Raw genomic sequence first — 24825 nt, forward strand, 5'->3', positions numbered from 1 at the left:
GAAAGGAACATGGGTAGTCATGCAGATAACTTGTTCTTAAGATGTCATTATCATTGGCTGTCACTGGCAGTTAGTCATTTTAATTAGATATTAATATTCAGAGCTTTTAAAGTATTACAAATCTCTAGTCTTCAAAATGAGAAAGGGAATAGAGCTTAGATTGGTTTTGCCTAGTAAGGCATTGGTGGAATTTAAACTGAAAGCCATACAATTTCAACTTTTACTGTTTTCTAGTCTACTAACAGCTCGGATTAACTCTAAAATCGTTGTACAGTATGAAGCCAAATTAGCCAGTAAAATTTTAATTTTAGTCTTAGATGCTGTCAAGTGCTGATGAACATGATCTGAACAAAGCAGCCATAAAAAAAAAATTAGGAGATAGATGAGGAAATTTGAATACTGTCTAGACAATTGTCATTAAGGAATTATTGTTAATTTTTTGGTAAGACAATGGTATTGGGGGCATATATATTTTTAAAAATAATCTCTATGCCTAGGGGCGCCTGGGTGGCGCAGTCGGTTAAGCATCCGACTTCAGCCAGGTCACGATCTCGCGGTCCGTGAGTTCGAGCCCCGCGTCGGGCTCTGGGCTGATGGCTCGGAGCCTGGAGCCTGTTTCCGATTCTGTGTCTCCCTCTCTCTCTCTGCCCCTCCCCCGTTCATGCTCTGTCTCTCTCTGTCCCAAAAATAAATAAAAAACGTTGAAAAAAAATAATAAAAAAAAAATAATCTCTATGCCTGATGTGGGGCTCAAACTCACAACCCCAAGATGAAGAGTATCATGCTCTGGGTGCCTGGGTGGCTGAGTTGGTTGAGGGTCCGACTTTTGATTTGGGCTCAGGTCATGATCTCATGGTTTGTGGGGGCCTGCCCCAAGTCGGGCTTTGGGCTGACATCACAGAGTCAGCTTGGGATTCTCTCCCTCTCTCTCTCTCTCTCTCTGCCCTGCCCTCCCCCCCGCCGCCCCCGGCTTGAGCACACACGTGCTCTCTCTCTCTCTCTTTCTCTCAAAATAATGGTTAAAAAATTTTTTTTGAAAGAAAAACTGTAAAGAGTTAGGATTTTTGTGGGTTAGAAAAGCCTAGTCTTCTAAATTTACAAATACAAGTTAAAGTTACTATTAAAATTTTAAACTATTTACTACGAAAAACAGTTCAAACATATGCAAAAGTAGATAGCAAGTAGTGTAAAGAACGCCCACATAAGTAGTGTTCAGATTCAACAATTATCATTACATGGCCATCTTATTTCATTTTATATTCTTATCCATTCCCCTTCCCATGTATCTAAAAGATGACTTTCAAAATAACATGCACGCAGGGACACCTTATGGTCCCTTTTTTTTTTTTAACGTTTATTTTGAGGCCGAGAGAGAGCCTGACGTGGGGCTCGAACTCAGGAACTGTGAGATCATGACCTGAGCGGAAGTCAAGAGCTTAACCAACCGAGCCTCCCAGGGGCCCCCGGAGTTTGTCTTTTTTTTTAATTTTTTTTTTTAACGTTTATTTATTTTTGAGACAGAGAGAGACAGAGCACGAACGGGGGAGGGCCCGAGAGAGAGGGAGACACAGAATCTGAAACAGGCTCCAGGCTCTGAGCTGTCAGCACAGAGCCCGACGCCGGGCTCGAACTCACGGACCGCGAGATCATGACCTGAGCCGAGGTCGGCCGCTTAACCGACTGAGCCACCCAGGCGCCCCCCGGAGTTTGTCTTTTAAAAAAGGGTAATGCCAGTAAGAAATCAAGTCTGTAGCTGCCACGGTGTTTTTTACTTATTTATTTTTATGTATTTTCTTTTGGTTACTGTGACCTGATTTTGTTGAATTCAACATTTTCCTTTAAATTGAAGAGTCATTGACATACAGCATTGTATTAGTGTCGGCTGTACAACATACTGCTCCCATATTTACGTCCATTAGGAAATGGCCACCCCAATAAGACAGTGGTATTGGAACTTGTATGTATGTATTTTTCTGTCAGATTTTTAGTTTTTATTTATTTATTTTTTAATTAACTGATTGCTTTATTTTTTAATTTCCCTCCAAGTTAGTTAGCATCTAGTGCAACAATGATTTCAGGGGTAGATTCCTTAATGCCCCTTCCCCATTTAGCCCATCGCCCCTCCCACAGCCCCTCCAGGGACCCTCTGTTTGTTCTCCATGTTTGTGAGTCTCTTCTGTTTGGTCCCCCTCCCTGCTTTTATATTCTTTTTGCTTCCCTTCCCTTCTGTTCATCTGTTTTGTCTCTTAAGGTCCTCATATGAGTGAAGTCGTATGATAGTTGTCTTTCTCTGACGGACTAATTTCGCTTAGCATAACACCCTCCAGGTCCATCCATGTAGTTTGCAATACCTGTTTTAGATTGGCGTGTGCCTGTATGCTCCTGGTTCCCATTCCAGTGAGCAGATCCAAGTCAGATACATCGAAAGAGCCTCATGCCTCTAAAATGCAATAATAATTACAACAAAAGCATTTGTCACATCATGCGTTTATTTATCATTTTTTAAATCACTTGCTTCCCAGATGGATAGGAGTAATCTCAATGACGATTGCAAATAGATTTCCCGCTATCAGTGTGTTAGAAGACAGCATGAAAGAGTTGGTGTAAGTTTGCTTCTTCACCAAAGTTTGCTTTGGTTTTTCTTTTCACTGAGTCCTTAATTATCTTGGATGCGTTCAGGGGTGGCCTCGTGTTTCACGTTGCAAATAATGGTTACCTCCCTATCACTGTCATTACTGTCATATGTCGTAGTATCACTGTAGCTCACGTTGCCATGGAATACGTTGTCTCTGTAATCTGCCTTAAGAAAGGACTGGGCGCAAGGCTTCGCTTCACTTGGACAAAGTGGGTTTTGAGCATTTCTATTCTGTGCCTCAGAAATATTACTGATCAAAGGCTCAGAACTTCGGCAGACGAGACATCTTTCCTTATAGCGCCGGCAAGGCTTGATTAACTGAGGCCTCAATAACATGTCTGCGCTACGGGCACAAACTGACCTTTTGAGTTTACGATGTCTAGGGGACTTGGTTAGTTTCCGCACACTGGATCGCTTGGGTGTCGAGATGCGACTTTGCGGGTGGGGTGGACAGAGTGGCTTGGTCGGCCTGACTGCGTATTGCAGACCGGCCGGCCGGGGTGGCCTCGCTGCCTTATTTGGGTAGGATGAAGTGGCCTGACCAACTAGCTTATGGGCACGAGCTGGCTTATATGGCTTTCCCAGATTGCGTGTTCGATATGGCTTCTCCAGGTGCGATGACTTGAATTTTTTTACTGAGCACGGTGGCCTTTTCTTCCCTTGACTTGACGGCTTGTTGAACTTTTGTGTACTAGAGGACACACACAGCTTTTCTAGACTCGAGGGCCCGACGAACTTTTTTGCACTGGATGTTATGGAGGACTTTTCCGGACATGAGACACTAGATAACTTGTCTATAGCAGACGGCAGGGATTGCTTTTCTAGATTGCATGGGCTGGCTGTCTTGGATTCGCTGAATGACATTTTGGATGGTGGTGTGGATGACTTGGCTGGCACACCTTCTTTCTTGAGCCTGGAAACATATGTCGCCTTCTTAGCGCAGTGGGCAGCGCGTCAGTTTCATAATCTGAAAACTTAGAATACGACAACTTAAAACACAAGTGCTATCGCTATCACCAGAAGACACAGGCTACTATGTCAACTTAGACTTTGGTCTTTTTTTTTTTTTTTTTTTTGCTTCTAGTAGGAAAAGCAAACACAGGAAGAACTGGAGTGTGGTGAAAGCCACGACTCAGGTTACAGATACGACTTCATGCTGAATGCTTTTTATTTCTCTTAAGAGTATTTCACTCTTTCATCCACATTACTTCACCACGTAGCCTGCATAGGGAAAGACACAGAGCGGTTTCCAGTCTACCGTTGAGGAGGACAGAGGGAATTTCACTTATTCTGAGAATTCAACTTGAAAACAAAAAAGGCCGCAGGTTGAGCAGCAACTTCTACACAGCTGTCACAACGTGTCATACGAAACAAATAAACTCTTTAGACCGGAGTCACTTTCCTGTCATCTCTACGCCATCGCGTTATCTATCCACGCAGATTTACATTCACGACATCCCTTGAACACTACAGGGGTAGGGCACTGGCTATATGTTCGTCCTCAGTCCTGGTATTGGGAGATTTTTAGGGAACTACTGTATCAGGGTCAGCCTGACCCTCCTATATGAAAGGCAGGGACTGAGATTATGAGAACAACAACGGTGAATGATGTTTCATGCCATTAGGTCTTAAAATGGTGACCGTCCAAGAGGTTTCATTGTTTTGGGAATGCAAAGACCCCACTCCCTGTCACTCCCGCTTCTTCCTTCTCCCTGTCTTGGTCAGATAGTCAGGCCCTCTTTTCCTAGACTCAGTTTACAATGAAATGAATAGCCTGGGGCTCGGCTGAACCCTCGATGGGACATAGCTTTACAACAGGCTAACATTGCTAACGTACTTGAGAATGTTTCAGAGCTGATATTATTGAAGTGGAGTATCCACCGACAAGATGAGCTCTTTAGAAGTCTGGGGTTCACGTGACGTAACCACAGCACCCACGAAGCCTCCGCGATGCGTACACACACGTCTCGCATTCTCAATTTGAAGGTGCAAAACTTACGTTTCTGCCTTGGGCGCGTCGCCGCTCAGACAGTTGTAATGGATGAAACAAAAACAGGTGAATACGAAAGCTATAATCATAATACCAATTACGATAACCAGTAGACGTCTCCTGAAGCTGTCCAGTTTGGCGTCCATTGATTCGACGTGTTTGGCTCCTGTCAAAGAGATTATATCTCCAGAAAATGTGTTAGATAATCCAGTTTTCTTCCATTTGATAGCAGTTTGCCACTCAGGGTCAAAATCACACCTTTTCCGCGGTGATTTTGTTAAAGCATGGCAAGCGTTCCCTTGTCAGTTTCCTCCCTCTACCCCATCCCCAGCCACAGTCTAGAAGCCAAATCTGGGAGGCATCTCTGGCTCATCAGTACATTCCCTGGGTTATCCCTGCATCGTGGCTTGCTCATCCCATTCATTACCTAGGTTTTTGAGTGTGTGTATGTCTTGCACGTATGAATGTACTTGAGTGTTAATGTTTGTGTGTGAATGGGTATGGTGGAGAAGGGTCGGGACAAGAAAAACTCTTGTTGAAGCCAGCTATGTGTTAAGTACCATGCCAGACCGAGGGAAGATTGAGGGCAGATTGAGGGCAGAGGTTGGTGGATTGGGTGGGGAAGGGGAGTGAAGGGGGACAATATGTCTGTACTCTTTCTGCTTCTGTGTCCCTTGGGTTTTTCACACAGAACTAAAACCCTCAGGTATTTTCCTGGTAACACCCAACAGACAGCAGATTTCTTAAACACGGCTAGCTTGTCTAATTAAGTGCTCGAGTGTATAACATAATAGAGCATAATTTCTAAATTTTCAGGTTAGGCACTTACCTGTGGTAGGAGATCCATAACTTTGGTTCGTATCTAAACAACTGTTTGTCCAAATAACCAAAAGCAGGACATAAATAAAAAGATTCATGTCCAGGGCTTTGTTCAGATGTTTCTTCTACCGAGGAAACTCCTGTATTTGAGACGGCTCAGCCTGCTGTAGGAGTTTATGACATCATCACCATTTATGACATGTTCTGACAATATACTCTCACCATGGAGAAGGATAAGCTCGTGTGTATAAATATTATCAAATGATTTTTTTAACAACTTGTTTCTCCTTCCCATCAAATAGTCTATCAAACTCAAATCAAAAAGGTTGGGGCATTATTAAAAACACAGAGGGAGGGGGGCGCCTGGGTGGCTCAGTCGGTTAAGCGGCCGACTTCGGCTCAGGTCATGATCTCACGGTCAGTGAGTTCAAGCCCCTCGCCGGGCTCTGTGCTGACAGCTCAGAGCCTGGAGCCTGTTTCAGATTCTGTGTCTCCCTCTCTCTGACCCTCCCCCGTTCATGCTCTGTCTCAAAAATAAATAAACGTTAAAAAAAAAAAAAAAACAACCCACAGAGGGAGGTATTTAGAGAAGAGAGTGAAAAGGGGATTTTGCCTTAGATATTGAAGAACTATTCTGACTTCTGAAATGGTAAGGAGGCCATTTGCAGCCTTGCCACAGTAGTTCTTAAAGTGTTATAGATGAGTTAAATCATCCTGGGCATAAGTCTATAGAATCTTCTTCTTAATAAAAAATGAAGATACCACCAAGCGGTGGTAATGAAACTAGTGTGGTACTGGCATGAAAAGAGACACACAGATCAGTGGACTAGAGCAGAAAACCCAGTGGTAACCCCCCCAATTAGATGGTCAATTAATCTTTGACAAGGAGGAACAGACAGACAATGGGTAAAGGATAGTCTCTTCAACAAATGGTGTGGGAGAACTGGACAGACACATGCAAAAGAATGAAACCGGACCACTTTTTTACACCATACCCCAAAACAGACTCGAAATGCTTTAAAGACCTAAATGTGAGACCTGAAATCCTAAGAATCCTTGAGGAGGGCACAGGCAATAATCCCTCTGACATGGGCCATAGCAGCCTTTTTCTAGATCTGTCTCCTGATGCAAAGGAAATAAAAGCAAAAATGAGCTATTGAGACTACATCAGAATAAGAGGCTTCTGCACAGTGAAGGACACAATCAACACAACTAAAAAGTCAACCTATTGAATGGGAGAAGATATTTGCAAATGACGGATCCGCCAAGGGGCCCGTATCCAAAATATATACAGAACTGGTACAGCTGAATACCCGAGATACAAATAATGCAATTAAATCATGGGCAGAAGACACGAACAGAGATGTCTCCAAAGAAGACATCCAGATGGCCAACACACCCATGAAAAGATACTCAAGATCACTCATCACCCGGAAACTGCAGATCAAAACTACAATGGCGGGCGCCTGGGTGGCTTATTCAGCTGAGGTCTCACTTCGGCTCAGGTCATGATCTCACGGTTCATGGGTTTGAGCCCCACGTCAGGCTCTGTGCTGACAGCCTAGAGCCTGGAGCCTACCTCGGATTCTGTGTCTCCCTTTCTCTCTGCTCCCCCCCCCCCCCCGCTCCTGCTTAATACTCTGGCTGTGTCTCTCGAAAATGAAAAAATGTTAAAAAAAAAAAAAAAACTACCATGAGATATCACCTCATACCTGTCAGAATGGCTAAAATAAAAAAACACCAGAAACACAAGAAATGTTGGTGAAGATGTGGAGAAAGAGGAACCCTTTGCACTGTTGGTGGGAATGCAAACTGGTGCAGCCACAGTGGAAAACAGTGTGGAGGTTACTAAAAAAATTAAGAATAGATTTACCCTAGGATGCAGTCATTGCGCTACTGGGTATTTATCACTGCCCCACCCCCCAAAAAAACCACGAATTCAAAGGGATACATGAACCCCTATGTCTATAGCAGCATTATCAACTACCTAGAAAGTACAGAGAGAGCCCAAATGTCCATCGGCTGCTGAATGGATGAAGTAGAGGTGGTGTATGTATATATATCCAGTGGAATATTACTCAGCTGTCAAAAGAATGATGTCTTGCTGTTTGCAACGACATGGATAGAACTAGGGTGTATTGTGCTAAGCCAAATAAGTCAATCAAAGAAAGACAAATACCATGTGATTTCACTCATATGTGGAATTTAAGAAGCAAAACAAACGAACAAAGAAAAAAAGAGGCAACCTAAAAACCATACTCTGAATTATAGAGAACAAATGGTGGTCACCGGTGGGGGGGGGGTAGGTGGAGGGATGGGGATTAAAGAGCACACTTATCATGGTGACAAAAAATGATAAAAAAAAGGATGAAAAGAAATTTACAATGAAAATTCAAATCAAGGTTTGGTATGATGCACAGAATCTCATCTTTTCCTTGTGAACTGTTAAGTTTCAGAGTGCCCCAAACTATTCTTTTATAATACAATAACTGTTATTTTACTTCAAGATAAATTATAATGGTTAATGTAGTTAACATAAGGCTGTAAGGATTAGAACTCGGTGTTGTTGGTTTTTTTAAGATTTTATTTTTCAGTAATCTCTACTCCCAACACGGGGCTGAAACTCACAACCCCGAGATCAAGAGTCCCATTCCCTTCCAACTGAGCCAGCCAGGCGCCCCTAGACCTCGAGTGTTCGTAACGCTTTGAAATTAATTTTGAAAAGCTGGAATGCATCCTTTTGGTTAACTTGACTGCCGCACCGAGCACACCTGTGTGTATTGCTCCCTTAAAATGTTCAATTTTTGGATGCTGATTAGGAGCTGTCTGTGTTCGACGCCTGTATTGTTAATTTTCAAGTGCTATTTGCAAATTGTTATGGTGCTCTTCCTACCTTGGATCCATGACCTGTCCTCTCTCTGTTTATTCAATCTACCAATCGACAGAATGAACACCAGGTAAATCGGAGAGGTGCCTTTGTTCCCTGTGATTCTTGCACAAAGCAACCAAAGCTGCTGCCACGAGCGTCCAGAACAAAACCCGACTCTGTACAGGACTAAAACTTTAGGGGGAAGCGTGACCCTCCCCCCAGGGTGGCCATCTGTATTTTCCAGTGTGCAAGTCCCTAAACACACTATTTAATAGGCAATTTTAATATTTTGGCAAACAGATGAATATTACAGAAGGAATGAGTCTTGTCAAGTTTTCCTAAGCCACACTTCCTACTCGCAAAATTTAAGTTTTCAGATGAAATAACTAAAATGAACTTTTGGGGCGCCTGGGTGGCTCTGTCGGTTAAGCGTCCAACTTTGGCTCAGGCGTGATCTCCTGGTTCGTGAGTTCAAACCCCACATCTGCTGTCAGCGCAGAGCCTGCTTCAGATCCTCTGTCTCCCTCTCCGTGTCCCTCCTCTACTTGCTCTCTCTCCAAAAAAAATAAAAAATAAAAAATAAATTAACTTTTCCTGACTTACCTTTCGGTAATCTTATTTGCGTCAGGAAAAAAAATTATGATTTGAATCGTCCCTTAACCTTTTTATTGACCTGCTGTGAACCAGCAGGCTGAAGCTCAGTGCAACCATTCATTTCTTCAACAAACATCTATGGAGTGCTCCTCTAATGCCAGATACCATGGTTAATGCTGCAGATCCCCAAATAGGCAAGATAAAAATTCCTGTATGCCTGGAACTTCTATTCAAGTAGGGAATACAAGTAATTACGAGATAGTGTGGAGTGGGCTATATGAAGACTAAACGCAGTGCTTGGGGAGAGAAAGATCATTCTAACAATGATTGGAGAGAATGGATTAGAAGGGAACTCAGTTGGTGGAGAGACCACTTAGGAAGAACGGAGAAGATGGTTACCAAAGTGGAGGCACCGAAGGTAGAGATAAATGCGTGAATTTGTAGAAATGTCATAAAGGTCAGGGCGCCTGGGTGGCTCAGTCGGTTAAGCGTCCGACTTCAGCTCGGGTCATGATCTCACGGTTTGTGAGTTCGAGTCCCGCATTGGGCCCTGTGCTAACAGCTCGGAGCCTGGAGCCTGCTTCGGATTCTGTGTCTCCCTCTCTCTGTTCTTCCCCTGCTTGCACTCTGTCTCTCTCTCTCTCTCTCAAAAATAAATAAAGATTAAAAAAAATTAAAAAAAATAAATGTACAAAATGAAATGCATAGGATTATAAAAGGCAGTGAATTATACCGAAATAGTTATCTAATACAAAACTTGTGTTGTAGCAATACATGCATTTATTGACTCATTAAAGAGATCTAGCGGGGATCTAATAACTACTGTAAACTGAAATAATGATAAGCATAAACAGTATTTTGAGATATTTCCAACAAGTATAATACATTAAACTATATATGATTTCTAATAATGGCAAAGTCACACTGGTTATACTACTGGGGTTTGTTGCCTACATTCATAATTGGGAGAAATGCTAAATTTTCATTAGAGATTGGTGGCAATAAAAATCTGTTTTTACCCGTTCAAGTTTACAAATTGTCTGGATTTGATTCATGTACCCAAGTCAGAAACCCAGTCCAGAAGCTAACCGAAGCCCATAGGAATGGATATGATCAACCCAAGGAGAGAGGGCACAGAGAGAAAAGTGCCCAGTACCAAACCCTGAGGAACCTCAACATTTAGAAATTGAATATAAAGGAGGCTGATGTAGCAAAGAAAGTCAAGAAATGCCGTATGATTTTACTCATATGTGGAATTTAAGAAACAAAACAAAGGAGCAAAAAGGGGAAAAAAGGGAACGAGAGGGGCAAACCAAGAAACAGACTCTTAATTACAAAGAACGAACTGATGGTTGCCAGAGGGAGGGGGTGTGGGATGGGTTAAATAGGTGATGGCGTCAGCTGAGGAATGGATAAAGAAGATGTGGGTTATACATACAATGGAATACTACTTGGCAATGGAAAAGAATGAAATCTGGCCATTTGCAGCAACGTGGATGGAACTGGAGGGTATTATGCTAAGTGAAATAAGTCAGGCAGAGAAAGACAGATACCATATGTTTTCACTCATAGGTGGATCCTGAGAAGCTTAACAGAAGACCATGGGGGAGGGGAAGGGGAAAAAAAAAGTTGCAGAGAGGGAGGGAGGCAAACCATAAGAGACTCTTAAATACAGAGTACAACTGAGGGTTGTTGGGGGCTGGAGGAGAGGGGAAAGTGGGTGATGGGCATGGAGGAGGGCGCCTGTTGGGATGAGCACTGGGTGTTGTATGGAAACCAGTTTGACGATAAATTATATTGAATATAAAAAAAGAGGTGATGGCGATTAAGGAGTGCAGTTGGGATGAGTGCCAGGTGATGTATGGAAGTGATGAATCACTATATTGTACACCTGAAACTAATATAACACTGTGTGTTAACTAACTGGAATTTAAATAAAAACTTAAAAAAAAAAAGTGGCAGAGAGGTAGGGAGGAAAACAAAGAAAGTATAAGGTCCTAGAAACCATGGAAGAGAGTTTTTTTTTAAGGTATAGGGAGCAGTCAACAATGAAAAATATTGCCAAATGTCTGGAAAGAAGTCAAAATGGATTTAATAACAAAAAGGTCACTGGTGATCTAGGCAAGATCACTCTTTCAGTGGAAAGGTAGAGCCAGAGGCCAGATTTCAGTGGGTTGAAGGGTAACTGAGAGCTGAGTAAGGGAAGTCCAGTGTTGGAGACCATTCTTTCAAGTTTGACTGCAAAAGGGGAAGATAGGGTGGTTGCTAGAGGGGTATGGTAGCCCTAAGGAGGACATTTTGTAAAGTGGAAAAGCCCAGCTCAATCAAAATCTGATGGGAAAGCTAGCATAGGGGAAGATGTTGAAGCCATCGAAGGTGGGAGATAGATCCAGGCTTTTTAGGGACAGTATAGAATGTGATAGTCAGAGCTTCTCTGCTTCCAGTGGACAGAATTGCAGATCAAAAAGTTGTAATCTGATACAGAGCCATTGCAGATAGGAGTAGGGGTGGGAATAAGGGGCTGGAGGGAGGAATTTGAAGAATTTCTATCTGATGGCTTCCATTTTCCTAGTAAATGCCAAGAGAACTCACCCTTTGAAAGGGGAAGGGGCAGAGGTTTGAGGACTGGGGAAAGTTCTGAATAGGTGCTGTGGAGAACAGAAAGACCAAAGAAACTACCTGATGTGACATAGTTGGGAATTTTGCCATAACCCTTTCTCTGGGTTATGAGAAAAATATGTTTGCCTTTAATGATGAAGTTATTTCTATGGTAGTTGATGTGTTTATTAAGCTAAAAAATTATTCAGCATTGGGGTGACTGGGTGGCCCAGTTGGTTGAGACTCTGACTCTTGATTTCAGCTCAGGTCATGATTTCATGGTTTGTGGGATTGAGCCCCGGGCCGGGCTCTGCGCTGTCAGTACGGAGCCTGCTTGGGATTCTCTCCCTCTGTCTCTCTCAAAAGTAAATATTAAAAAAAAAAAATTAATCAGCATAATGAATACTACTTGGAACGTAAATGTTAACAAGGGCTGCTACAAAACGTAGCATTCAACTTTCTGAGGGGGCATATCCATAAATATGTTGCTGAGGCTGACATCCAGGAGATTACTGCCTATGTTTTCTTTTAGGGGTTTTATGGTTTCAGGTCTCACATGTAGGTCTTTAATCCATTTGGAGTTTATTTTTGTGTGTGGGGTTAGAAGGTAGTCCAGTTTCATTCTTTTGCATGTGGCCGTCCAGTTTTCCCAGCACCATTCATTGAAAAGATCGTCTTTTCTCCATTATATATTCTCGCCTCCTTTGTCATAAATTAATTTACCATATAAGTGTGGGTTTATTTCCGGGCTCTTTGTCCTGTTCTGTTGAGCTATGTGTTTATTTTTGTGCCAGTGCCGTACCGTTTTGATTACTGTAGCTTTGTAGGATACTGAAATCTGGGATTGTGATACCTCCGCCTTTGTTTTTCTGCCCCCAAATTGCTTTGGCTATTAGGGTCTTCTGTGGTTCTTATAAATTTTAGGATTATTTGTTTTAGCTCTGTGAAAAAATACTATTGGTGTTTTGATAGGGATTGCATGGAATCTATAGATAGCTTTGGGAAGGATGGACATTTTAACAATATTAATTCTTCCAGTCCAAGAGCTTGGCGTATCTTTCCATTTGTTTGTGTTGTCTTCAGTTTCAGTCACCAGTGTCTTATAGTTTTCAGAATATAGGTCATTCACCTCCTTGGTTAAATTTAGTCTTAGGTATTTTATTCTTTTTGGTGTAATTATGAATTGGATTGTTTCCTTAATTTCTCTTTCTGCTACTTGATTACTAGTGTATGGAAGCAGAACAGATTTTTGTGTACTACTTTTGTATCCTGCTACCTTATGGAATTCATTGAGTCTCATTTTTTTGGTGGCGTCTTTAAGGTTTTCGATATATAACATCACGTCGTCAGCCAATAGTGACCATTTCACTTCTTCCTTACCAATTTGGATGCCTTTTACTTCTTTTTCTTGTCTGATTGCTGCAACTAGGCTTTGTAGTACTATGTTGAATAAAAGTGGAGAGAATGGACATCCTTGTCTTGTTCTTGATCTTAGAGGAAAAAAATTCAGGTTTTCTCCATCGAGTGTGATGTCCGCTGTGGGATTTTTATATATGGTGTTTATTGTGTGAAGGTATGTTCCCTCTAAACCCACTATGTTGAGACTTTTTATCATGAACAGATTTTGTATTCCGTGGAATGCCTTTTCTGCATCTCCTGCGATGATTGTATGGTTTTTCTTCTTCCTCTTGTTAATATGATGTGTCAGATTGATCAATTTGTGAATATTGAACCATCCTTGGAATAAATCCTAGTTGATCGTGGCGAATGATCCATTTATTTATTTATTTATTTATTTATTTATTTATTTATATTTTAGAGAGAGAGAGAGAGAGAGCATGTGAGTGGGAGAGAGGGGCAGAAAGAGAGAGAGAGAGAGAGAGAGAGAGAGAGAGAGAGAGAGAGAGAGGGAATCTTAAAAAGGCCCCACACTCAGTGCAGAGCATGACATGGGGCTTGATCTCAGGACCCTGGATCAAGACCTGAGCCGAAATCAAGAGTTGGACGCTAAACTGACTGAGCCACCCAGGCGCCCCAGTGATCCTTTTAATGTATTGCTGAATTTGGTTTGCTAATATTTTGTTGGGGATTTTTGTATCTATGTTCACCAGTGATGTCGGCCTATAGTTTTCTCTTTTTTGTCTTTGTCTCATTTTGGTATCAGAGTAATGCTGGTCTTGTAGAATGAATTTGGAAGCTTTTCTTACTCTTTTACTTTTTGGAATAGTTTGAGAAGAATAGATATTAACTCTTAAATGTTCCAGAGCATTTACCTGTGAAGGCATCAGGTCCTGGACTTCTGTTTGCTGGGAGAATCTTGATGACTGATTCAATTTCTTTATTTATAATCGGTCTGTTAAAATTTTCTATTTCTTTCTGACTCACTTTTGGAAGATTGTTTCTAGGAGTTTATCCATTTCTCCTAGGTTGTCCAATTTGTTGGCATACAATTTTTCATAGTATCTTCGTATAATTCTTTGTATTTCTGTGGTGTTGGTTGTTATTTTTCCTCTTTAATTTCTGATTTTATTTATTTGAGTCCTCTTTTTTTTTTTCTTGATGAGTCTTTATCAATTGAAGGTTTATCAATTTCTTTATCTTTTCAAAGAAGCAGCTCTTGGTTTCACTGATCTTTTCTCTTGTGTTTTTAGTTTCTTTTTTAAAAATGATATTCTAGATACTTACTTAAACATTTTTTTTTTAATACTTATTTTTGAGAGAGAGAGAGACAGAGAGCAAGTGAGAGAGGGACAGAGAGAGAGACACAGAATCCGAAAAAGGCTCCAGGCTCTGGCTGTCAGCACAGAGCCTGACGTGAGGTTTGAACCCATGAAAGGGGAGATCATGACCTAGGCCCAAGTCGCTTAACCGACTGAGCCATCCAGGTGCCCTTATGTTTATAGTTTCTATTTAATTTATTTCCACTTTAATCTTGATTTCCTTTTTTCTACTGACTTCGGGCTTTGTTTGTTCTTCTTTTTCTAGTACTTTTAGCATAAGATTAGATCGCTTATTTGAGATTTTTCTTGTTTCTTGAGATAGGCTCGTATTGCTATAAACTTTTCTTTTGTAACTACTTTTATTGGGGTGCCCGGCTGGCTCAGTCGGTAGAGCCTGCAACTCTTGATCTCAGGGTCATGAGCTCAAGCCCCACATTGGGCGTGGAGCCTACTACAAACAAAGAAAAAATAACTGCTTTTGTTACGTTCCAAAGATTTTGGATCCTTGTGTTTTCATTTTCATTTTTCTCCGTGCATTTTTTGATTTCCCTTTTGATTTGTTCGTTGACCTATTGGTTGTTTAGTAACATGTTGTTTAGCTTTCACGTGTTTGTGTTCCTTTCGAGTGTTTGTTTCTCATAATTGATTTCTGGTTTTATGCCATTGTGGTCAGAAAAGATACTTGATATTATTTCAGTCTTCAATAGGCAGTACCTTAAAGCAGTATTTCAGAAATAGCTTCCAAATTAATTTGAATAGTAACATCATATCCATTTTGTATCAATGGATGCAGGAGCACTTGTCTGTTTTTTGCTTTAGCATGGACATATATGATTTTATTTGTAGGTTTGTTTACCTGACTGGCATGTTAGAGAAAGTCATTTCGGTTAGAAATTCTGGGGTAGAATTTTGATTAAAATTGTGCATAATAGATGTACTTTAAAAAAATATTTATTTAAACAGTCTCTACACCCAGTGTGGGCTTGAACTCACGACCCTGAGATCAAGAGTCGCTCACTCTTTTGGCTGAGTCAGCCGGGCACCCCTAATAGATATACTTTAAAACCTCATTTGTTGCTTCGGATTTGTTATTATTATTATTGCTGCCAGAACAAGGCTGATGCCTCGAGAAGCGAAGCACTTGCCTCTGGCACAAAATTTAAGGGGTGCTCAAACGCTCAGTAATCAAGATTAATATTTCAATGCACTATTTTAAAAATCAAGGGGCTTCTGGGTGGCTCAGTGGGTTAAGCCTCCGACTCCGGCTCAGGTCTTGATGTCACAGTTCGTGAGTTCGAGCCCAACGTCTGGCTCTGTGCGCACAGCTCGGAGCCTGGAGCCTGCTTCCGATTTTGGGTCTCCCTCTCTCTGCCCCTCCCCCGCTCATGCTCTGTCTTTCTCTCTCTGTCTCTGTCTCTGAAAAATAAATGAACATTAAAAAAAGAATGCCTCTTCCTACTTTCTTTCTGCTTGGCTCTCCATGGCCAAAGCCTTGCCACTTTCCTGATTTCCCCCCTTTTATCTGATTGTCTTGCTCTCAAAGTCTGACTAACATTGGTCCCATTGGAATCAGTAGTACCCAAGCTTGTCCTGGCTCCCACAAGGCAAGTTTGAAGAATCCTCTGCCCTTTTCCTGTGAGACAGAGGGAACAACCTTTCTGTGGTTTCCACCTCACGGCTCTCTACTGCCCTCCTCTGGGCCTCAGTTGCCAGCGCAATCCTTCCTCGGGCTTTCAATCCCCCCCTCCCATTAGATTTTTTTAATTAAAAACATAATTTATGCGCCTTATAAAATTTTCAAGCTACACAGATGTATTTCAGCATTCTCCTATCCCTTCGGTTCTTCTGACCCCTTGAAAATTGCTCTGAATATTCCTTACTCATGGCCTGCCAAGATGACTGAAATCTTCATCTTTATTTGTAATTGCATTTTAAAATTGCATGAGGACTATATTAATCTATTCTCATTATGAAAAATAAAAAATACAGAAATATGCAGAATACAAAATTATAGAGCCCTTTCCTTTTTTTTTTTTAATTTTTATTTTTGGGACAGAGAGAGACAGAGCATGAACGGGGGAGGGGCAGAGAGAGAGGGAGACACAGAATCGGAAACAGGCTCCAGGCTCCGAGCCGTCAGCCCAGAGCCTGACGCGGGGCTCGAACTCACGAACCGCGAGATCGTGACCTGGCTGAAGTCGGACGCTTAACCGACTGCGCCACCCAGGCGCCCCGAGCCCTTTCCTTTACTATCCCACTCTTTCCCCCTTCTGGAGGAAACGACTCCAAGTTTCGCGTGCGCCTCTCAGATCTTTTTCTACACGTTCACGTGCACATCACGTACACGATGCACGCACACATACTAAACCCAAAGGGGATCATTTTGTAAGTCTTGCTTCTCGGGGTTTGAAAAAGTACACAACGGTTTGCACACCCGTGCGTTCCACGGCAGCATTGTTCACGCCACCAAAAGGTGGAAACAAGCCAAATGTTCACCAACAGATGAGTAGATGCGCCCTTAAAACGGAAGTCGATTCTGAGACCTGCGACAACATGAAGGAATCTTGAAGTCATTCTGCGATGAAAGGAGCCAGTCGTCAAAGGCCCAATCCTGTGTGATTCTACTGTGAGGGACCTAGAGTAGGCAGGTTCATAGGAACGGAAGGTCCAAGGGTGGTTAGCGGGGGCTGGGCAGAGGGAGGCACGCAAAGCTATTTTTTAATGGGTACAGAGTTTCGGTTTGGGGTGACAGAAAAGCTCTGTGATCGCTGCACGACAGTGCGAATGTATTTAATGCCACTAGGTTGTACACTCAAGAGGGTTACGGTGGTAAATTGCATGTGATGTGTGTTTTACTGCGGTAAAAAATAGAAAAACGTTGCACGGCGAATACTCACAGGCTCCCCCGAGGTAATGGCTTTCGGTCTGGTGTGTGGCCTTTGAGTTCCTTTTTCTGTGCATTTACGGATGTTACAGAGCGGAGGTCTGGAGCCAGACTGGGTAGGTAAGGGCTTTCGAATGGAGGCTACGCTGAGGATGAAGTTAAATGATACATATAACGGGGCACCTGGGTGCCTCGCTCGGCTAAGCGTCCAACTCTTGGTTTCAGCTCAGGTCGTGAGCTCACGGTTTGTGGGTTCGAGCCCCATGTCAGGGCGGAGCCTGCTTGGGATTCTCTCTCTCTTCCTCTCTGCCCCTCTCCTGCTCCTGTGCACACGCGCTCTCTCGCTCTCTCTCAAATTAAATAAACTTTAAAAAAGGATACATGTAGAGCAGATAAGACGTGTGGCATTAAAAGCAGAAAGCAGGGACTGGAAGGAATTTGAGGATGGGGAAAGAACACAAAGAACAGCAGAAGACCCCAAGAAGCAAACGTGAGTGGCTGGCAATCAAATCTGGCATTTGTCTTTATGGAAACAAAAATTAGAGGAGGTGCAAGGAAACAGTCATTGAAGCACGGTGCTAAAGGAGACTTTAATACACTACTCTCATTACAAGACAAATCGAATAGACACAGAATTAATAAGGGTGGAGGACGTGAACGACGTAGAATCGATCTTACACACGTATAGGGAACTTTGCACCCCCTCTTTTTTCTCACAAGCATGATGACTTATTATTTTTTAATCTTCCTGGAACAGAGAATCCATTATTTTGGGAAAGCACTTCTCCACGCCTCATCCTGGTCCTGATAAGGTCCAGCAATCTTAAAATTCCTCCCTCCAAGCCAAGCGGGTGGGCATGTGTTCAGGCGGGGCCGGTAATAGTTTTCTCTCTCTGGCCATAGAGGCTGGCTTACGGTTGGTCATATGACCCAGGAGAGGCCAACCAGAGGTCTTCACCTAGTTTTTTCAAACAATTTGGACTAAGAAGTTCCGTTGCCGCCCCTGGCGGTAAACCTGGCAAGGACGTGAATTCAGAATTGCCTGTGCCACGGCCCCCGTTGGCGGGAGTCAGCTAATTTGAAAGATTGAAACTGACATAAAGAGACACATAAACACGAACGATGGAGAGAGTTTTCCAAGGAGAGTCCCAATTCCAGTTGTTCCTGAGGCCACCGCATCCCCGCCCTTTTGGTGCTTTGATTACATGTATCCGTATAGTCCCTCTTTTATCTTGCTCATTGGAATCGGGCTTAGCCACTTGCAACCACAGGACTTTGAACCAGTATAAATTGTCGGGTGCATGTAAGCAATAGGATAATACCACAGGCGTCCCTGAGCTATAAATTCAGGTCCCTGGGTCAAAGGCAGACCCAACATGCTGGGTCTCAGGACGCTAGCCCGGCACCACACCTCTGGAGCACAGCACAGGCTGCGGAGGTAGAACGAGACCGAGGCCAGCGTTCACTGGAATTTTAATTCCTCCTACCGGCACTTGGCGGCACGCTTCCTCTTTGCAGGCTTGAGCTTTTCGGAAGAGAAGGCGATTCTCGGCTCTCTTTCCTTACGCCCGTGCTTGCCAACAAGGCTTCCCTGCTTGTGCAAATGTGTTCTCGCCTACACACACTCACAACGTGTGTCCACATGTGTACCTCAAGTGCCTTCACAAACACAGACATCTCAACACAAACACAAACACACCTCAGGCGACAACTTGTAGGAAAGCATCTGCAGGCCTAGCAATTATGTTTTGTTTATGTTTTGACCTCATATGCCTGTTAATGTGCTCGAGTTATTACCACAGAAGGGGTGGAAAGCAATTTTTGTCAAGTGTTTATTCGTTTGTTTTTGAAAGAGAGAGGTAGAGAGCAAGCAGGGGAGGGGCAGAGAGAGAGGGAGACAGAATCCCAAGCAATCCGCACTGCACAGAGCCCGATGCAGGGCTTGAACCCACAGACCATGAGATCATGAGCTGAGCCGAAACCAAGAGTAAGATGCACAACTGACTGAGCCACCCAGGCGCCCCGAGGGTGAAAGGCAATTTTGATCTCAACTGCCTGTCCAGTCTCAATTTATTCAGTCACAGACATTAACGAGACTGCAATAGGTTGCTTTCTAGAAGGTGTTGAACATCCTCAAAAGATCTTGACAGTCCCGTATCCATTTAACTGTTCTTTGCCTGTTCTGTCATCATGTGGACAAAGGGACACCAATGCTGTGGAGATAATAATCCAACTTTCATTTGAAAAGATTTCTTTTTTTTTTTTAATGTTTATTTACTTATTTTTGAGAGAGAGAGAGAACACAAGCAGAGGAGGGGCAGAGAGAGAGAGGGAGACACACATCCGAAGCAGGCTCCGGGCTCTGAGCTGTCAGCACAGGGCCCGACATGGGGCTCGAACCCACGGACCGTGAGATCGTGACGTGAGCCGAAGTCGGACACTCGATGCCGCCCAGGCGCCCCTCATTTGACAAGAGATCTCATGATTAGAGATATTTTTCCTTCTGGGGGTGGTGGAGGAGGGGGGAGGACACTGGGAGAAATGCTGAGTCCCAAATCACGGAAGATGGACTGCTTTCACTAAAGCAGTACAACCGGCTCGGGCTGCAGGGTCTGCTCTTCGGCACGGAGTGTCCCTCTGGGGAGCTAGCACTTAGGGCCACCAGGTGCCAGGCACAGGATTCATACAGTAGTCTTCCCAGTGGCCAGCTGCATAGGCATGATCACTGCATTATTTTCACTTTCAGATGAGCCTAGTGAGGCTTCGAATGGCTAAGTTGTGTGCCCGAGTTCCCAAAGCTAGTAAGTAGCAGACCAGGATGTTTTGAAAATAAACTGGGAGGATAGAGGGTAAATATAAAACGAAAAAATTTTCTTAGGGTCTGACGTACAAAGGAATATAGGTGATGTATATATAGATTATGAAGCTAAATAATGAAACGAATGCTCATGAGTCCCCCGACTAACTCGAGAAAAGAACACTATCAGTGCCATTGCGTTTTCCTGTGCGGCCTTATGCTCCTGCCTCCCTGCCCTGAGATCCTAACTTGTTTTCGTTTCCTTAGATTTCGTTAATGTCTTCTTTCCAGAAGTACGTGCCGCTTGTTTTGCTTCATTCTGAAATCTGTAAAAATAGAAGGACAGATTACGTTTCCTCTGTGACTTCCTTTAGTCGCTCACAGTTGCTTCTGACTTCCATCTATGTTGCTGTATGTATTTGCGGTTCCTTTTTTCACTGATGTTTTGGGCTCTGTTAAATGAGTGTGCCAGAATGTATGCATCCATTCTCTTGTTAATGGGCATTCCACTGTTTCCAGCTTTCCTGTGTGACACCCAAAGTGGCCGTAAATGTCCGTGTACCTGCCTCTCGGTGCATGTGTGTAAGAGGTCCTCTGGGCAATGTGCCTGGAAGGGAATGGCTGCATGACAGGGAATATAAATATTCAACTTTTACACGATAATCTCATATTCTTCCCTAAAGCGGTCGTATTAATTACATTCCCACGAGAACGTATGAAAGTGTCCATTGGTGCAAATCTTTGCTATCATTTGAAGTCGCCAGAGCTTTAAGTTTTGACCAAATTAGCGGGTTCAAAATGGTATGCCAGTGTGATTGCTAGGAGTTTGTAAAACTTGTATGTTTTCAAGTTCAGTGGCACGAAGCTGGATCACTGGATGAGGAAAAGAGGCAGCATTGTAAACAGAGGGGACACCTGGGCAAGTGTCTCTGTCTATTCAAGTTGATATAACAAAATACCAAAGACTGGGTGGCTTTTTAAAAAAAGAAATTTATTTCTCGCAATCATGTGGGCTGGAAGTCCAAGGTCAGAGCATCACCGTGGTTGGGTGAGGGCCCTCTCCCAGGTCAAAGACTTCTCATTGTATCCTCACATGGCAGAAGGAACTAGGGCTCTCTGGAGCCTCTTCTATCAGGGCATTAATCCCATCATCACCGAATCACTTCCCAAAGGTCCCACCTCCTAACACCATCATATTGGGCGTTAGGATTTCAGCAGATGAATTTGGGGGAAAAGAAACATTTAGATCATTTAGCACGGGGCGTCCTGGGGGAAGAGGTTGGTACATTTATAGAATAGAAAAAAAAGTCACTACAGATGGACAATAATGAGTACGGCTCTACCTTGTTAGCTAACTTCTCAGCACCTTACATCTTGCCTGAGTCGACTTGTGGAATCTGCCAGAACCCACCTACCACTCCTGATCCCTTCTGACCAGCTCTCAATTGTTGCATCATTGAATATGGCGAAATTGAGTTTTAACTTTAACCAAGCTGATTCAAGCGAGGTCTTATGCTTCTTATCTTTTGTCAGATAGCTTTAACATTTGGATGAACTTCTAGAAGTTTATTTCAAAATATCTTTCCTATCATTCCATCACTAGTTCATTGCCAATTCTTCTTTGATTATCAAGCAACTTTCAAATTGGCTTTTGAAATGCAGGTGGACTCTCACATGGAGTTCTGAAGGATGTGTGAGAATGCATTTTCAGGAATTTATTTTAGAACTAAAAACTATCTTTCATTTCTTTGGCCTAGGACAGGGAGAAACCCTGTAAACCCAGCAGCTGTGAATTATGGTTGTCTTTGTTCTTTGGGAGATTTAGACGCTGGTTGAGTGAGTTTGAGGGGCTACCTCAGGTTTTGCCCATTGGATTGCAACATATACACGCAAAAACCAAAACCCAAGATAAGGATTAAAAAGTTTTTTTCAAGTTTGTTTATTTATTCTGAGAAAGAGAGAGAGAGAGAGGGCAGAGAGAGAGAGAGGGAGAGAGAGAATCCCAAGCAGGCTCCACACCATCAGCGCAGAGCCCGATGCGGGGCTCGAATACACAAACCGTGAATCATGACCTGAGCCCAAATCAAGAGTCAGACGCTCAACCGGCTGAGTCTCCCAGGCACCCCCACGATTTTAATAATCATGAACTAAGTGTCATTTCCCTATGGCTGTCTATGGTGGCTAGATTCTGACGATGGCCATCAGTGAACCACACTATCTGGTAATCGTGTCCTTGTACAATCCCTGCTGCATTGGCCCGTGGCTGGTGCTAACCGGTGGAATACTGTGGAAAGGATGCTATGTTGGTTCCAGACCCAGTCTTTTTTTTTTTTTTTTCTATTCAACACTCTTTTCCAGCTTTATTGTGTGATGATATGATAAATGCGTATGTTGTGAAATGATTACTGCAGAGTAAGGTTAGCTAACACAGCTGTCACTTCACATAGTTAACTTTTGTGTGTGTGTGTGTGTGTGTGTGTGTGTGTAGTGAGAACTTTTAAGATTTGCTCTCTTAGTAACTTTCTAGTATACAGTACAGTATTGTTAACTGTAGTCACCGTGTTATACCTTAGAACTCCAGAACTGAGTCATCTTATACCTGGAAGTTTGTGCTCTTTGACCACATTCACTCGTTCCCGCTCCCCCTTCGCCCCTAGCAAATACCAGTCTACTCTGTTTCTATGAAAACATTTTTTTAATTCCTCACGTAAGTGGGAGCGTATGGTATGTTTCCTTGTCTGTCTGACTTATTTCATTTATCATAATCCCCTCAAGGTCCATCCGTGATGTCACAAATGGCAGAATTTCCCTTTTTTTATGGCTGGATAATATTTCCGCACCCCCTCCACTTTCTTCACCCATTGGCCTGTCCACGGACACTTCAATTGCCTCCGTGTCTTGACTAGTGTAAATAACACTGCAATCACTATGGGAGGACAGATGTTTCTTTGAGGCGGTAATTTCCTTTCCTCTGGATCCATACCCGGAAGTGGGACTGCTGGAATATATGGTAGTTCGGTTTTGAATTGTTTGGAAGAACCTCCATATGGTTTGCCACGGTAGCTGTATCAATCTACATTCCCACCAACAGTGCAGGAGGGCTCCCTTCGCTGCAACAGCCTTCCCAGCGCTCGTTATCTCTTGGCTTTTTGATACTAGGCATTCTGACGGGTGTGAGATGAGACCTCATGGTAGTTCTGATTTGCATTTCCCTGATGTTTAGTGATATCGATGGTGTTTTCATGTACCCGTTGGCCGTTTGTATATCTTCTTTGAAAACATGTCTATTCAGCTTCTTTGCCCATTTTTAAGCGTGATTATTTTTTGCTCGTTAGTTGTGTGAGTTCCTTATGTATTTTGCATATTAACCCCTTATCAGATAATAGAGTTTGCAAGCATTTTCTCCCATTCCTTAGGTTGCCTTTTCATTTTGTTGATTGCTTCTTTTGCTGATTGCTAATTTTGCTGATTGTTATTTTAGTTTGATGTTGTCTCACGTGGTGACTTTGCTTTTGTTGCTTGTGCTTTTGGTGACATATCCAGAAAATCATTACCAAGACCAACTTCTCCTAGGAGTTCATGTTTCAGGTCTTACATTTAGTAAGTCTTTAACCCATTTCCAGTTAATTTTTTTAATGCTTACTTACTTACTTTTGAGAGAGAGAGAGAGAGAGAGAGAGAGAGAGCGCATGAGTGAGCAGAGGAGGGGCAGAGAGAGAGAAGGAGAAAGAGAATCCCGAGTAGGCTCCACACAGTCACCACAGAGACTCAGTCTCATGAACTGTGAGATTATGACCTCAGCTGAAATCAAGAGTCAGACGTTTGACTGAGCCACCCAGGCGCCCCCATTTCCAGTTAGTTTTTGTGAGTGGTGTAAAATAGGGGACAGACCCAGCTTTTTTCTTTTATTACAATTTTTACTTAAATTCTAGTCAGTTAACATATATGGTAAAACCGGTTTCAGGTGTAGAATTAGGTGGTTCATTACTTACATATAACAGCCAGTGCTCATCACAAGTGCCCTCCTTAATACCCATTGCCCATTTAGCCCATCTCCCACCCACCTCCCTTCATCAGCCCTCAGTTTATTCTCTATAGTTGAGTCTCTCATGGTTTGCTTCCCTCTCTTTTTTTCCCTTCCCCTATGTTCATCTGTTTTGTTTCTTAAGTTCCACATATGAGTGAAATTATGTGGTATTTGTCTTTCTCTGACTTATTTTGCTTAGCATAATACTCTCTAGCTCCGTCTATGTCATTGCAAATGGCAAGATTTCACTCTCTTTGATGACTGTGTGATATTCCATTATATATATATATATATATATATATATATATATATATATATATACACACACCACATCTTCTTTATCCATTCATCTGTCGATGGACATTTGGGCTCTTTCCATAATTTGCCTATTGTTGATAATGCTGCTATAAGAATCAGGGTGCATGTGTCTTCGAATCAGTATTTTTGTGTCCTTTGGGTAAATACCTAGTGATGCAATTGCCGAGTCGTAGAGTAGTTCTATTTTTAACTTTCTGAGGAAGCTCCATACTGTTTTCTAGAGTGGCTGCACCAGTTTGCCTTCCCACCGACAGTGTAAGAGGGTTCCCTTATCTTTGCATCCTTGCCAACATCTGTTGTTTCCTTTGTGGTTAATTTTAGCCATTCTGACTGGTGTGAGGTGATAGCTCATCATGGTTTTGATTTGTATTTCCCTGATGATGAATGATGTTGAACATCTTTTATTGTGTCGGTTGGCCATTTGGATATCTTCTTTGGAAAAATGTCTGCTCATGTCTTCTGCCTATTTCTTAACTGGATTATTTATTTTTTGGGTGGTGAGTTTGGTAAGTTCTTTATAGATTTGGGATACAAACCCGTTAGCCAATATGTCATTTGCTGACATCTTCTCCCA

At 42.7% G+C, this 24825-nt stretch overlaps 1 protein-coding gene across 1 annotated transcript; it reads right to left on the minus strand.

The window, feature by feature from the left end:
- Positions 1-2639: 2639 nt before the first annotated feature.
- Positions 2640-5589, minus strand: CXHXorf66 (chromosome X CXorf66 homolog). The gene is made up of 3 exons (XM_058713023.1): positions 5455-5589; positions 4635-4791; positions 2640-3548 (listed from the first exon to the last, which is right to left on the minus strand). The coding sequence occupies exons 1-3, from the start codon at positions 5540-5542 to the stop codon at positions 2657-2659; spliced, it is 1137 nt and encodes a 378-aa protein (XP_058569006.1). The 5' UTR covers positions 5543-5589; the 3' UTR covers positions 2640-2656.
- Positions 5590-24825: the final 19236 nt, after the last annotated feature.

Source organism: Neofelis nebulosa, chromosome X (assembly GCF_028018385.1).
Source record: "Neofelis nebulosa isolate mNeoNeb1 chromosome X, mNeoNeb1.pri, whole genome shotgun sequence".
In the NCBI taxonomy this organism is placed as follows: domain Eukaryota; kingdom Metazoa; phylum Chordata; class Mammalia; order Carnivora; family Felidae; genus Neofelis; species Neofelis nebulosa.